Source organism: Garra rufa, chromosome 13, assembly GCF_049309525.1.
Source record: "Garra rufa chromosome 13, GarRuf1.0, whole genome shotgun sequence".
Classification (NCBI taxonomy): Eukaryota; Metazoa; Chordata; class Actinopteri; order Cypriniformes; family Cyprinidae; genus Garra; species Garra rufa.
Window position 1 is genome coordinate 38,429,668 of NC_133373.1, and position 15,276 is coordinate 38,444,943.

The 15,276-nt window shown below is 35.4% G+C and overlaps 1 protein-coding gene across 1 annotated transcript in view; it reads left to right on the forward strand.

Annotated features, from left to right (window-relative positions):
• LOC141283427 (alpha-(1,6)-fucosyltransferase-like) overlaps positions 1–15,276 on the forward strand; it is a 93,259-nt gene that overhangs the window by 48,079 nt on the left and 29,904 nt on the right. The window contains exon 2 of the mRNA XM_073816711.1: positions 9,282–9,770. Within this exon, the coding sequence (XP_073672812.1) occupies positions 9,568–9,770 (203 nt within the window). The 5' untranslated portion in view covers positions 9,282–9,567. The remainder of the gene's footprint in view (positions 1–9,281; positions 9,771–15,276) is intronic.

The following is a 15,276-nucleotide window of genomic DNA, read 5'->3' on the forward strand; positions in this document are numbered from 1 at the left end:
ATCTATCTATCTATCATTCTGTTGTTCTATCATCTATCTATCTATCTATCTATCTATCTATCATTCTGTTGTTCTATCATCTATCTGTCTATCTATCTATCTATCTATCTATCTATCTATCTATCTATCTATCTATCTATCTATCTATCTATCTATCTATCTATCTATCTATCTATCTATCTATCTATCTATCTATCTATCTATCTATCTATCATTCTGTTGTTCTATCATCTATCTATCTGTCTATCTATCTATCTATCTATCTGTCTGTCTGTCTGTCTGTCTGTCTGTCATTCAGTTGTTTCATCTATCTGTCTATCTATCTATCATTCTATCTATCGTTCTGTTCTATCGTTCTTTATACTTTTTTCAAAACTTTAGAGTTTACATTTACTTTTAAATTTAAGTTAATTTTAATTCTACTTTCTTACATACAAATTTTAATTTTAATTCTGCTCTATGTTCAAATTCAGGAATTTAACTGGAATTTAAAAGCCACTGACCACAATAATTAATTTCTAAATGATGCTCAACCATGGTGTTTTGTGTCCATGTCAAATTGCTGCAATATTGCGAGTCAGCAAACTGTCCTGGCCAGTAAGTTTATAGATAAATGTGTCATGCTACAGAAGTTATGACGTTTAGCTGATGGTGTGTTTTCTAACATGATTGACAGTCTCCTACTACAGGAACGTTTCCCCTAGAGCAAATGTTAAGTGTCTCGCTCAAGGACAAGAGAGGTTCAGGGCTCACGTTATTATTCTCTAGAAAAATCAGCCGCTTTAAGATTTCTTTAAGGCTGAAGTTTAATTCTGTAATCTGCTATAGATTGTGTGATCATACAGTACAACAGCATCATCTGGAGATCTCAACCAATGATCAGTGATTTCAGAAGAAGACCTTGTGTCTTGTCAGCAGCAGTTTTCCAAGCAATGGAAAAACAGTCAGTGTGAGCGTGATCATAAATAAAATAACAGTAAAGATTTTACTCCCAGAATAGTTTTCAGTCTTTATATACATTATAAAAGGAAATGAAAAAGATTTCTACATTTCTCTTTTTCACCTTGGCTGCTCAAATCTGAACACTGTCAGAGCTGCTTTAATCTTAAAGGCACCGTACCTTTAAAAGCAAGCTATTCTTTGATCTTCTGCTTTAAATTCTTCTAATTTAATTACTTCCAATTTTTTGTAGCTTGTGTGAATTTTCATTATACTTAGTAGTAGTAGTATTAATATTTAGATACAATAGATATTTTATTAAATATTAACATTAAATTGAAGAGAATGAGACAAAAGTGTAGAGTTTGGCTGTATTTATCTATATTTTCTGAAGCTGGTGTTTTGATGTCTCTGTTCTTTATAGTTTATCAGAACAGGTTAATATCATACCCTGTTCTCTTAGAGAAAACACACAATGCAGTATAAGCTTCTGTGTTACAGTCTATCCCAGTTTTGTGAGGAAAAGCACAGATTTCTATACGGATGATTGCAGAGTTTGTGTTCTTGTTTTAATGTGGTTCTGGCAGATCCCTGTGCCGGTGTCCTGGTTTGATTAACAGCGTCCAGCATTTCCCTTATGAATCCTGTCCTAGATTGTCATTCCTTTTTGCTGGACCGTTGTAGCCACACACAAACACACACACACACACACACACACACACACCGTTACATTGTACGTCAAAGATGTGCTTTTGTTGTAACCTGTCAAACCTTTGACCTTAAGTGTAACTCATGGTGAGGTACCACTGCGTGATGTAGGAGCCTCTGTGGGGCTTCAGGGCTGCAGCAGCGGGAGCCGTACGTTGCTGCGGTTCGAGCAGGTCATTTGGATTGACCTTTCCTATGAGTGATTGACAGGTAAATGACAGTTGCGCAGTGCCATAAATATGATGAAGCTTTGAGTCTGAAAGGTCAGAGGAGACGTTACTGAGGAAGCAAAGCATGATGGGAACAGAGGGCGGAACACACCGGGTCTGCTGAACAGGAGCTTCTCTAATGTCTCATGACCTGAAGGTTTCCGAAGCTTCTTCGGCTCAGATGGTTTTAATGTTGAATTTAAGTTTGAGTGAAATAGACTTTCAGTGTCTTTTTAGGTTAAAGAACATCAGAAATTGCATGAGGTTTGAGGGTTTTATTATTAAAGGAAAATTCATACTTTTTTCATGCACAGGATTGATCAAAAGTGACAGTGAAGCTTTCTATTTCACATAAATGCTGTTCTTTTCAACCTTATATTCATCAAATAATTTTGAAAAATAAAATGTATCACAGTTTCTACAAAAATATGAAGCAGCAACTGTTTTCAACACTGATAATAATGTTTCTTGAGCAGCAAATCAGCATATGATTTCTGAAGGATCGTGTTACACTAAAAACTGAAGTAATGATGCTGAAAATTCAATATGTATTACATTATTAAACAGTTGTTTTAATTTGGAATAATATTTCACACTATTACTGTTTTTGCTGTATTTTTGACCAAATAAATGCAGCCTTGGTGAGCAGACCCAAAAAAATGCACTGATAAATGCATCTTAATCTTAAATAATGTGTATGATAACAGATACTATGCTCTGGCCCTGTAAACAAGAAGCTCTGCTGTTGACAGAAATGGTAAAGCTGGAGGGGGAAGTGTTTCTGTCGTTGCTCTGTCCTCATTAGCCTCTTTTTATTGAGGAAACATAAAACCCCATCAGAATCCATAAACCTGCAGCCCTGATACTAAAAATCCAGAAGATGTTCACTTGACAGTTTGGCTCTGAAACACAGCTCAGCACATCTGAAGTCTGCTGTGTCATTTCCTCCCGTCAAAATCCTAAAACAGCCGATCCTGAGTAGAGGATGATGTTCACAGTGTGCTTTTGAAGCTCTTTATGGTGAGTTTTAATTTTAAACAACACAAAATGCTGCTTGAAACAGATTTAGCTTCCTTTATATGATTCATTTCAGATTAAAACTGAATATTTAGTGAGATGAAGAGTTGATTTTGTCCACCAGGTTTTGATTAGTTTGTGAAAATTGGCTAATTATAACTTAATTTATATAATGTCAGCAAAGTAGTCATTTCAGAGCTAAAGGATGTTATTAATTTCTGAAAGATTATGATCATTTTGCCTTTTTAGAATAACTTTGACTTATGAATAATAATGCCAGAGATGTTAATTTAGATTTTTGGATTCAATGTCTTGAAGTTTGGAATGGAAGCTTGTTTCCACCACAGGATTAATAAAATAAAATTAAAAACTGACTGTTTTCTTGCAATTCTGAAACAATATCAGAATTTTAAAAAGTCAGATATATAAACTTATAAATTCAACATTTAGAATTGCAAGATATAAACTAGCAATTCTGAGAAAAAAAAGTCAGAATTGTGAGATATAAACTTGCAGTTGTGAGAGTCAAAATTTCCAGAACTGCCAGAAGTAAACTCAGAATTTATAGAAAAAAGCCAGAATTGCAAGATAAACTAATTTCTTAGAAGAGAATTGTAAAATTGTAATACATAAACTCACAATTGCTAGAAAAAAAATATTGTTTGTTATATTTTATCTCACTTTTTTCCCTCAGAATTGTGTGTCTTGCAGACTTTGAGAAACAAAAATTTTGAGATGAAAGTTGTGACAACCTGTTTTTTATTCTGTAACAAAACAGGCTTCCGTAGTTTGGCTTGTATTATTTGTCAAGAAAGCACAATGCTATCAGCAGGTGTGATTCATTCTTAATGAATCCCTCCAGTCTCTAATCAGAGAAATGACAGTAGAATCGGATGTGACTTCGCTTTTAGATCAGCGCACAGTGTGGCTGAAAGATCATATAACTAAACACAATTACTCACCTGTGATGATTCTGCAGGGGAATTAGGAGATAAAATGATGACACAAGTTCCTTCCTTTAACTTGACTCTGCAGACGTATCATCCCTCAGTGCCCACACTGTGTTCCCTCGCTCCATTTCTCTGTCTTTCTCTCTCTCTTAATGAAAACTGATGTCCTGCTAATGTTCAGTGAAGATGCATTAAAAGCTACTCTGTTATATTTCTTTTTTATGCTCCGTTTGCACTGAAAGAGAGATGCAACAAAACTAGAATGATCTCTTTACGATCAACAGAACTGCCTGTGCTTTGCTAATTACAAAAGGACGATTCTACTAGTAAAATAGTTTTGTTGCATTGCTTGCAGTGTTGCAATGACATGCACTTGTGAGCGATGTTGATTGTAAAAAGGTACAGTTTATTTGTAGAGTTACTTAATTAAAACAGGATATTTTTGTTTTGTTGCATTGCAAACTTGCAGTGTTGCATGGTTATGCAACTGCAGTGCATGCAACTTCATTGATTAAAATGGGAACATTCTAATTTTGTTGTTCACTTGGAGTGTTTGTGTTTTTGCAGTGTAGGCAGCTTTGTTGGTTTTGTTGCATTGCATGCTTGCAGTGTTGCAGGATCATGCATTTTGCAGTATAGACAGCTTCAGTGATTACATAAACATATATTTGTTCTGTCACACCACTGACAGTGAGAGTTTTATAGAGATTATATTTTGAAAATTCCAGTTGTGTTTTCTTGCATTTTAGCAGAGTCTCGTGCTTGCGCTGTAACAGCTTTGTTGATTATAACAGGAACATCCTAGTTCTGTTGCATTGCACACTCGCAGCGCCATGTGTTTGCAATGTAGACAGATTAATTTTTTATAAAAGGAGTGTTCTAGTTATGTCACATTGCTTGCAATAACATGCACTTGCAGTGAGTGTTGTAGATTAAAACAGAAACACTGTAGTTGTGTTTGCATGCTTACAGTGTAGAAAATGCATTGTTTAAAACAGAATCATTCTAGTTTTGCATCGCATGATTGCAGTGCTGCACAATTATGCAATTGCAGCATAGACAACTTCATTAACTAAAACCATAAAGTTTTGTTGTGTTCACTTGCAGTGTTTCAGAGTTGCATGCTTGCAGTGTAAAAAAGCTTTGTTTATGATAACCAACATTTTAGTTTTGTTGCATTGCATGCATTTGTTTAGTTTTGCATCTATTGAATGAGCACTGTGCTACGTCCGAACAGATTGCATTACTCTATGTATAATCATTTTTACTGTGTTAATTAATTTTAAATCAATTTTTTAAATGATCTTAAATGTTCTTAAATTCTCTGTTTTTACTGTTGTGATTATTATTATTAATTCTTATGATTTTTATGATATTATGATTTTAATTCCTTTTATGTACAGCACTTTGAATTACCATTTTGTATGAAATGCGCTATATAAATAAACTTGCCTTGCCTTGCCTTGAAGTACTTTATACACAGCTTAATTGAAGGGGTGTTCTAGTTCCATCTTTACCCACCTACGCAGTGTTGCAATGAAATTCATATATAATGAGTTATTGATTATAACTGGAACATTTAGGTTGTTTCTTTGCATTGTTGCAGAGTTTCATACTTGCAGGTTTGTTGATCATAACAGTTGCATTTCTCATTTGTAGTGCTGCAGGATCACAAGTCAAGTCAAGTCACCTTTATTTATATAGCGCTTTTAACAATACAGATTGTGTCAAAGCAACTGCACAGTATTTAAACAGAACAATAGTGTGTAAGTAACGCATTATTGTAAATAATCAATTTTCAGTTAAAGGCAGTTCATCAATGAATTCAGTGATATCATCATCCAGTTCAGTTCAAATAGTATACGATATCGCTGGAAAGTGTCCCCAACTAAGCAAGCCAGAGGCGACAGCGGCAAGGAACCAAAACTCCACAGGTGACAGAAATGGAGAAAAAAACCTTGGGAACACATGCACTGGCTTGTTGATTCTACCAGCAATGTTTTGGTTTTGCTCCATTTCTCACTTGCAGTGAGTCAGCTATGTTAATTTGAAACAGGACTTTTTGTTGTTGTTGTTGTTGTTGTTGTTTTGTATTGCACACTTGCAGTGTTGCATGGCCATGCATTTGCAATGTGGACGGCTTCATTGATTATAAAATAAGCATTTATTACTGTCACATTGCTTGAAATGACATGCTCTTGCATTGAGTCATCCTAGTTGTGTTTGCTTGCAATGTTGCAAGCAAACTTTGCAAACTTCTTTGATTAAAACTAATTCTAGTTACATGATCTATTGCATGATTGCAGTGATGCAGGGTCATACATTTGCAATATAGACAGATTCACTGATATAAAAGGAGCGTTATAGTTCAATTGCAATGAAATGCAAAACTGCATTATAACTGGAGCATTCTAGCTGTTTCTTTGCATTGTGTAATGCTTGCAGTGTAGACAGCCTTGTTGATTCTATGTTGTTGTTTCATTGCATTTCTAACTTGCAATGTCAGCTTGTTTAAAACAGAAACATCCTAGTTCTGTTGCACTGCACTGTAATGCTTTCTAAGACAGCTTTATAAAAACAACAACAACATGATATCTTTATTATTAGCATCACTGATAATGGCATCATTCTAGTTTTGTTGCGTTGTTGGTTTGCTGTGTTGCCGAGAAGACAGCTTTATTCATTATAATGAGAGTGTTCTAGTTATGTTGCATCACGAAACAGATTTGTTTATCCTAAAGCTCCTCTTATTCCCACCGGTAGCCGCCACATCACTCGCTGTTAATTTGCATAAAGTTAAACTCTCCTCAGCAGCGTTGCATCTCCTGTGGTTGCTGATGCTAATATCGCAGCAAATCGCTGTCAGTGTGTCACTCGCTTGCAGCGTAGACACAATGTCTCACTCATTCCTGGAGGAAAACTGATGACACTGGGTTTTCTAGGGTCGCTCCAGTGCACTCATCATCACGTCAGTTTGACAACATGGCGGTCGGGCCCAAAACATGTGTCAACATCTGCGGGACACGTCTGGGGGAATGAGAGGGGATTTAGCTGTCAGAGTCTGAATCTGTAAGAATGAAAGTGTTCACCCACATGGAAAGAACCTATATGAGGATATATGCGCATATATGAAACCTATATGCAGTATATATGCACATATATGATAATATATATGCTGCATATATGCGCATATATGCCACATATAGGCAAAATTGAGGTGCATACAGGCCATATAGGTCTCCTGTATTGCTTCTTTATATCCACATATAAGCCCTATATGTACATACAAGATATGTCTCCTATATAGCTCATGGCAGGATCTGGTAATTTTAGCTCATATCTCACTTTGGCAACTGTCATACATGATGCCTAGCTCATATTTTCTATTATCAAGGCAATAACTAAGAACTAACCAAAAAAAAAAAAATGCAAAAAACTTATGTGCGAACACGTGAAATTGGTATCACATGTAATTGGCATGTTATAGAATTTAACTATGGCAAATAAATGAGAGGAGATGGAAAGCTATGATGTCTGCACGTTTTCCTGAAACATTTACAGGGTCAATTCTTTCTTGTATGAAAATAGTGGAAAAGTATAACAAAATGGTTTGTCGTTTTTTTTTAATTTTGTCAATCAAGTCTTTTTTCCAATTTCAAGTCACTTCCAGATTCACATTACAGCTCATACACATCCACACATTCACTGTTACATCCACCAAATGCAATGCAAAATGCAATGTTTTCTGTATTGTCTTAAAGCAGTTTCTAGATGAATATGGCTGAAAGGTCATTACAGTCTAAATGTAGCAAGAAAAAAAAATCCACAGAACATACATTCAAGTAATCATCATCATCATCCCACATTTATCTGAGCATTTCACTGTGCTTTTATTTATGTTGTCTAGCAGCTTTGGATTTTAATCATTTTACTAATATATAGGTAAACATATAGGTGAACATATATATGCATATGTGCACACATATATGCATGCATATATGTACCTATATAGGTACATGTATGCACGTATATATGTGCATATATGTACATATAATATAGGAAAACGGACAAGTTTATATATGTCACATATATTAAAAACCTATATCAAAACCTATATTAAAACATATATGTTTATATAGGTTATTTCCGTGTGGGCAGACGTGAGAATGAGTGCAGGACAGATGTACGCGGCGAGGAGTGACAGCGCTTCCCAAACCAACAGCGCGTCCAGACGTTTTAAGAGTCTCCGCACATCTGTCACGAGATTGCACCGTCGTGAGATTTTGATCAATCCTTGTGGGTGCTTAGGCAGGGCTGTGAGGAACTGCATTTTTATTTTTTTTGTTGTATTTGGATGTTTTCAATTCATCTTCATTGGCGCACTATTTTCTCTGTAGCAACTGTTTGGATTTGAAGTGGTGTCCAAACACAGCAACACTGTTTATTACACATAAGTAAACAAAGAGCCTTAAAATCCAACATAGACAACTCCATTTATTATAAAAGGAACATTCTAGTTCTGTAACATCTCTTGCAGTATTGTAATAACTTGCACTTGCAGTAATTCAATATAATTGCAACATTCTAGATTTGTTTTCTTGCAGTGTTGCAGAGTTGCATGCATGCAGTGTATAAAGGTTTGTTGATTATAACAGGAACATTTTAGTTTTCTATTATTTGTCATTTGTATTGTTGCAGACACTAGTTTTGTTGCAATGCATGCTTGCGGGGTTGTATGATTATGCATTTGCAGTGTAGACAGCACACTGATTATAAAAGGAGCATTGCAGTACACAGCTTTGTTGATTATACCAGGTGCATTTTAGTAATTGCATTTTTCACTTGCATTATTGCAGGATCACACACTTGCAGTATTATAGTTTCCCTTGCAGTGTTGCATATCAGTTGCAGTTGCAGCTTATATAATTCAAATGGAAACATTCAAGGTTGTTGCATTAACTTGAACTGTTGCACAGATGCATGCTTTTGTTGCATTTCTCACATGCAGTGTTTACCACATAAAAGTAGGCAAAGAGCCTTAACTCTGTTTTGTTTTATTGTTTTAGTTTTAATCACTAGCTCCTGTTGGCCTTGGGAACATGCAGTGTTTAGAACCAAAATATTTATATAATAATTCTGATTCATCAGCATTTGAAACATTTATGTGCAAATATTATGCACTTGTTGTGAATCTTGCAGAAATCCAAACCTTTTCTGCACATAAGTAAGAACATGTACACATGTAAGTAAATGCTTGACAATGTTTGACCTTTTATGTCAATGACAGAAGATATGTAAAGACAACATTTTTTTTCTTTAGTTTATTTGAGCTATCTGTAATTAATAGCGGCACTTTATTATTTGCAGTCAGCATTGCTTTTTTTCTCTGCTGTCTGTAAACCGACGGACCAGTTGAAAACCACTTTTCTGTAACATCTTTCTCTCTTTCTTTCTCCAGAGCCTTAATGCATTCAGAGAATCCAACTTTAGGACTCAGACGCCAAAGCCAATGAGACGCCAGTGAAACAAAGCCAGAAACGCCACAATCATCTACTACAGAAACAGAATGGAAGATCTGCCTTCTTGACAAGTCACGATGCATGAATATCCACGGTGTGTTGATGTACCTACATAGACACAGCCGCTTCTTTTGACCCTCTACATTTGGACTTTTAACCACGACTTTAATCGGCAGACCCAACATGCTTGCCGTCCATCGGTTGTGACTGGAGTTTGGCGGCAGCATGCGTCCATGGGCGGGCTCCTGGCGCTGGATAGCGCTGGTCCTGCTGGCCTGGGGAACGTTGCTCTTTTATATCGGGGGACATCTGGTGAGAGACAACGAACATGCGCCGCGCTCCAGCCGTGAGCTGGCGAAGATCCTCACCAAGTTGGAGCGACTGAAACAGCAGAATGAGGACCTGCGGCGCATGGCTCAGTCGCTACGGTAAACCGGCTCTCTACAGTAAAATAACACCACTTTATATCTAATTTCCTGAATTTAATACTTGTTTCATACTAATATTGGGGTGTTGATTCCAAAAAATGTGTCTGTTTTGCTCTAGCATGTCACAATTTCTCACAAAATACAGTATGATGGATTTCATAGCACTTGTGCTTTCAACAACAGTTAAGAAGTCTTGTTTTATCCCCAGGGTTGCCAAGTCACTAGGGCTACTTTTACACTGTTGCTATGGGTTGTTTTTTGGTCCGCAGGTTAAAGCGATCTTTCTCCCACCGACGGAGAATGACCACCTTGGGAAGAAAACGGAAAAGATGCAATTAGGCTAGTTTTGGGCTAGTTTTAAATGGCAGTTGGGCTGGTTTTGTTTTGCAGACCAGGCAACCCTAATTTTCCTTTAATCAGCAATAAAAATGCCACAAAGACATTCCTGTCTTCCTCTGAGCCAGATGACAACTATTTGTTCATTCTCAGCCCATTTTCACATGTTTGAATGATTATCAAGATATGCATTTATGCTTAATCATGATGTAAATTTTATTTTAGGAAAAAATATATATGTACTGAAGTTTTTATTAATATTCTTGAGCTTAGCATTATTAAATAAGGTAATATTGGGCCTTTTTTGCAAATCATCTGAATTTTTGCGCACCATTATCCATTATTACAGCTTTTGGCAAAGAAATAGTTCGGCCAAAAATTACAATTTCTTTATTTTCTCACCATCAAAAATCTTTTTTTGTTTGTTTCACAGATTAAACAAATACCAGCATACGGATTCGCAACAAATTCAGGATTAGAAAATAATAGCAGGATTTTTATTTTTGGCTGAAGTATTGCTTTAATGTTGGCATCTGTGCTAGAAAGACCAGATGAGACAGGGATAAGATCATTTTCTTGCTTGATTTATGCTGGTTAGTGTTGGTTTGATGCTTTTGTTTAAGGTTGTGTTGCTTAGAAGGAATATTGTAGGGTTTATTTGATATAAATTAGAGCACAGAATAAGTAGAGTCGTTCACACAGGACACGTTCTTGTGTTTAAAAGCAGCTTGACAGTCCTAAACAAAACATTTTTTTTTTACTTTGAATTGCATTTAACTTGACCCAGCATCTTATTCAGTGTTTTTGTCTGCTGTAATTGTGAAATGTTGTCAAATTACCTTCATTCAGGGACAATATTTTCTAAGTAAATATTGATGTATGGAAGTATTTACATTTTTAATTAATTGACAGTCTTAGCAAAAGCATTTGGCATGAAGATGCATTGTGTGTTCTTTGTGAATAATATATTTAAGGTTTGGTTTGTGGTGTCAAGGCTGTGAGTTTTGCCACCAAAGAGCCTTTCTAACATTTGCAGTGTTTGACCCGATTCTGTCTGATGTGAGTTCAGTACCCTGGATACAATGTCAGCTCTTGTGCTCCTAAAAGAACAAGAGAAATGGAAACAAAAGCTTCAGTAGAAACCAAATCCCATGTTTATAAATGTTCTTCTGAGCAAAACTGAGCCAAATAGTCAGACAGTAGTTCCCAACCAAGGCTTAAAATTACATATTATTGATATAGTAATTTAATATGCAATGTCATTAATGTAATATATAATTTATATTAAAATTTTTTACTTTTAATATCTATATATATTTTTTGTTTGTTTGTTTGTTTTTTGCTTAGGATAAAAGCATCTGCGATTAACTTAATTAAAATGCTAAAATAAATCACAATGTAAACTGAAATCATATTTATTTTCCCCTCAATAACTATTTTTATTGAAGCACAGAGAGTTCTTGCAGTGCAGACGGTGAGCAGATTTTGTGACGCGTGACTCAGAGCTCAACTCAGACAGGACGGCATGTGAGGAGTTTTGCAGGATGTTCTGGGGAGACATGAGGGAGGTTTTCTGAAGTTCTGATGGAGAAAGTCAAGCTTTATAAAGAGCTTATACTGAGGAGAGAAGACTGAGGAGAATTTGGTGCTCTCACAGTTTCATTGGGTGACAGTAAATGTCAGAGGATTGTGCAATATGTTTGAGAAAAGTGTTTTTGCAGAGGACCTGGAGAAAATGCTGTTTTTAAAAGGATTATCAGTGAAGTAGGATTCCAAGAAATAATTGCGGATTACAGCTGCCACAATTAACTGATTGTGAAAAGTGTTGATTACAGCACAGTGCTGTTGTGTAAAGGAAGCATGCTTGAAACTGAACCAAGATTTGATAGTCTGTAGCATGTAGTTCCTCAAAAACAGCCCCAGAGAGCCAATCTATGGTCCATGAGCAGTGAATAGAGCTACTTTGGTCATTTGTCTTTGTCGGGCTGAAGTAGGGGCATCTATTTCAGATATAAATCTCGATCTGATCAATGTCTTCTGTGCTTTAATTCCAAACAGATCGTCCATCGTGGCTCATGTGTGTCGGGTCTCAGTCTCCCATTGATCCGTTCTAAACCTGGAGGTCCACAATATCAATCCCCAGATCTCTGATAGCTCCAGCGGTGTCCTTGGCCCGTGGAACCGGAGGAACATTGATTATAAAACAGCTGTATTTAGTGGGGTTTACTAAGGGAAGGACTAGTGCTCATACAGTCCTGTAGAACTGATGCTTTTGACAAAATAATTCATATTATACAAACAGACAAAAAATAAATATTATATGTTAATATGAGAACAAATATAATATATAAAATAGTTTGTTTTATTTTTATATTATTTTATGATTTCCTGTAATGTGTCTATATAGCCTGTTTTATATTTTTATTGTATATTAATTTTAAATAATCATAGTACCAATAACAATGATAAATATTATATTATATATAACAATAATAATAATAATTATTATATAAATAATAATAATATAAAAATATAATAATAATATAAAATATAAAGTCTAAGTATTACTGCACCCATATTGAAACATTTGTTGAGAACTTCCATTTCTCCTAAAAATAACAAAACATTTTCTTAAATGAATATTTTCAACAAAGCATTGTTCAAATGCCTGAAGGTACACATATATTGTTTTATGTCTTTTATACATGCACATACTATCATCATAAAGTGATGATAAAAACATTTTGGACAGATACATTAACATGGGAATTGATGCTCAAAGCAATAAAATGTTTGCAGCCTTTGCTGATGTGAAATGGAATGGTCTCTGACAGCAGCTCGACTATCTCGACTGTGCTCGACTGTGTGTATGTGTGTGTGTCGTCCATTATTATGAAGTTTTCTCCACACATCATAACATTGATTTGTTTCATGGAGACGCAGCGCTTCAACCCCTCAGGCTGACTGAAGATATGTGTGCTTTCTGTCAATATCATTATATGTGCAATTAAAATGGCCACTGAGCTCTAGAAAATATTCAGCCACAAACATTCTTCAAAAACACACACAATAAACATAGAAAATGAAATAGCTTCTCTCTTCACTAAAAGCTTTTTTATGATTAAGAATATTGTCCACTGACTATCAGCAGAAAAGTTCAGCTTATTTAGTGTTGTGTTGACGACATTTAGGGGTGATTGCCCCAACGTTGTCATACAGTTGCTGGGGTGTTCTAATTGGCTTTAGCGAGTTGCTATGCAGTTGCTAGGGTGTTCTATGTGGATTTAGCACATTGTTATGCAGTTGCTCAGGTGTTTTAAGTGGTTTAAACATGTTGCTAAGTGGTTACTATAGTATTCTGGATGGTTGTAACTAGGGATGCACGATATGAAAAATTCTAACCGATACCGATAGCCGATAATTTAGTCCTTCTTTTGGCCGATGCCGATACCGATACCGATAACCAATACATTCATATTTTTATATGATAATTTTGTGCACACAGGAGAATACAAAATCTAAGATAAACTAATGAAATTTATATTATATATCTGGGTCTAACAATCATAGCAAACAGTCCTGACTCTTCAAAAATGTTTTTATTTTTTTGTGTAAGGCACCACAATTCTAAATAAAATAAAATGCTTTGACATTTTGTCAACCTGGAAAAAATGAAAAGTGCGTCATGGAGTAAAGTCAGATGTCCAAATGTCTGTGGTAAAGCTTACATGTAGTCCATTCTTATTGATCATATTATGAATGTGTGCAGCAGCCAAATCGTACAAGGCGGGGAATAAAACATCAGAATCGAGATAAAAACGTCTCAACTCTTCAGAATTCTGCAAGCGCAACGCAGGTCATGTGACATGAACCAACCAATCAGCTTCCTTTCCCTTAGTAACACTCAGAGCCATATAAAAAGAGAGTTGCGACACGCTTTGATCTCGCCGCCGCACGGTCACGTGGTTCATGGAGCTCTCAATAGTTCCAAACAGCTCCGCGCTGTCAATGTGTTTGAATGGAGTTAAATAGGATAGACAGCAGTTTTACTATATTTGCAGCAATTTCGAGTAATTATTAACACATAATGTGCATTGATTGTGTATTGATAACTTCTCTGAATACGCTTTACAATCGCATTTTATTCTGGGGAGTGACAAAGAGACATAATTAATATGTTCTCATACTCTTTGGCAGTCAAATGTGACCAAACACCTTAAGTGTAACTTTTATTCAATTAAATAACTGTAATATATATAGTTAAGTTCTATTTAGTAAATATTTTGAGGAGGGTTTTTTTTGTACTTAATATGTGCAATAATGATCCTGACCATTTAAAAGATAACATTTTCTAATATAGTATTTAGATTACAGTTAGTGTAATATTTAAGGTTAAATACATCTGCATGTGTATTTGGACATGATCAAACACTTTTTTTTATACAGTATGTTTCGATTTAACGATTTAATGTTAAATAAAAAAAAAGTAATTTACTCTTGTTTTATGATATTCAAATATACAACATAAGTGAATATTATAAAAGGCAAGCAAAAATGGCATTTAACATAATAGAAAAGATGAAAATAATGTTTAAAAAACACAAGGCAACGAATTGCATTCAGCATACATTTTTATCGTGTTTCTTGAATGCAGTCTTTACTGAAACTCATTCAACCTCCTACAGTGAGAGAAAGATTGCAGAAAGACTAAAAACATAAAAATATGACAACTAGTATCTGGTTATGGTCGCTATTACGGTGTTTCTCACGTTATCCAGCTGCATTTACAGTTTAACTGTTTATTTTTTAACGATAAACATTAACTATAACACGCTTCATAAAACACCACTATTGGCCAGTTTTCCGAGAGGTCAACTGATGCGTTAAAATGTAAAGAAATGCAGTAATTTCTTCAATATACTTGCGACTGTGCTTGAGAAGCGCTGAAATGAATGGGCTTCAATGGAGGAGCTATTGGTTGTTTGGAACTATTGACCGCTCCATGACACGCTTTACTTCCGCATTCCTCAGTTCCTATGGAAGCCTATGGGAGTGTCGCAACTCTCTTTTTATATGGCTCTGGTAACACTGAAAGCACTGGCAAGGTGGAGAAACGGCTTATCAAAGCTGTACAGGAATAAACATTTTTAAATAAATTTGATAACAGAGC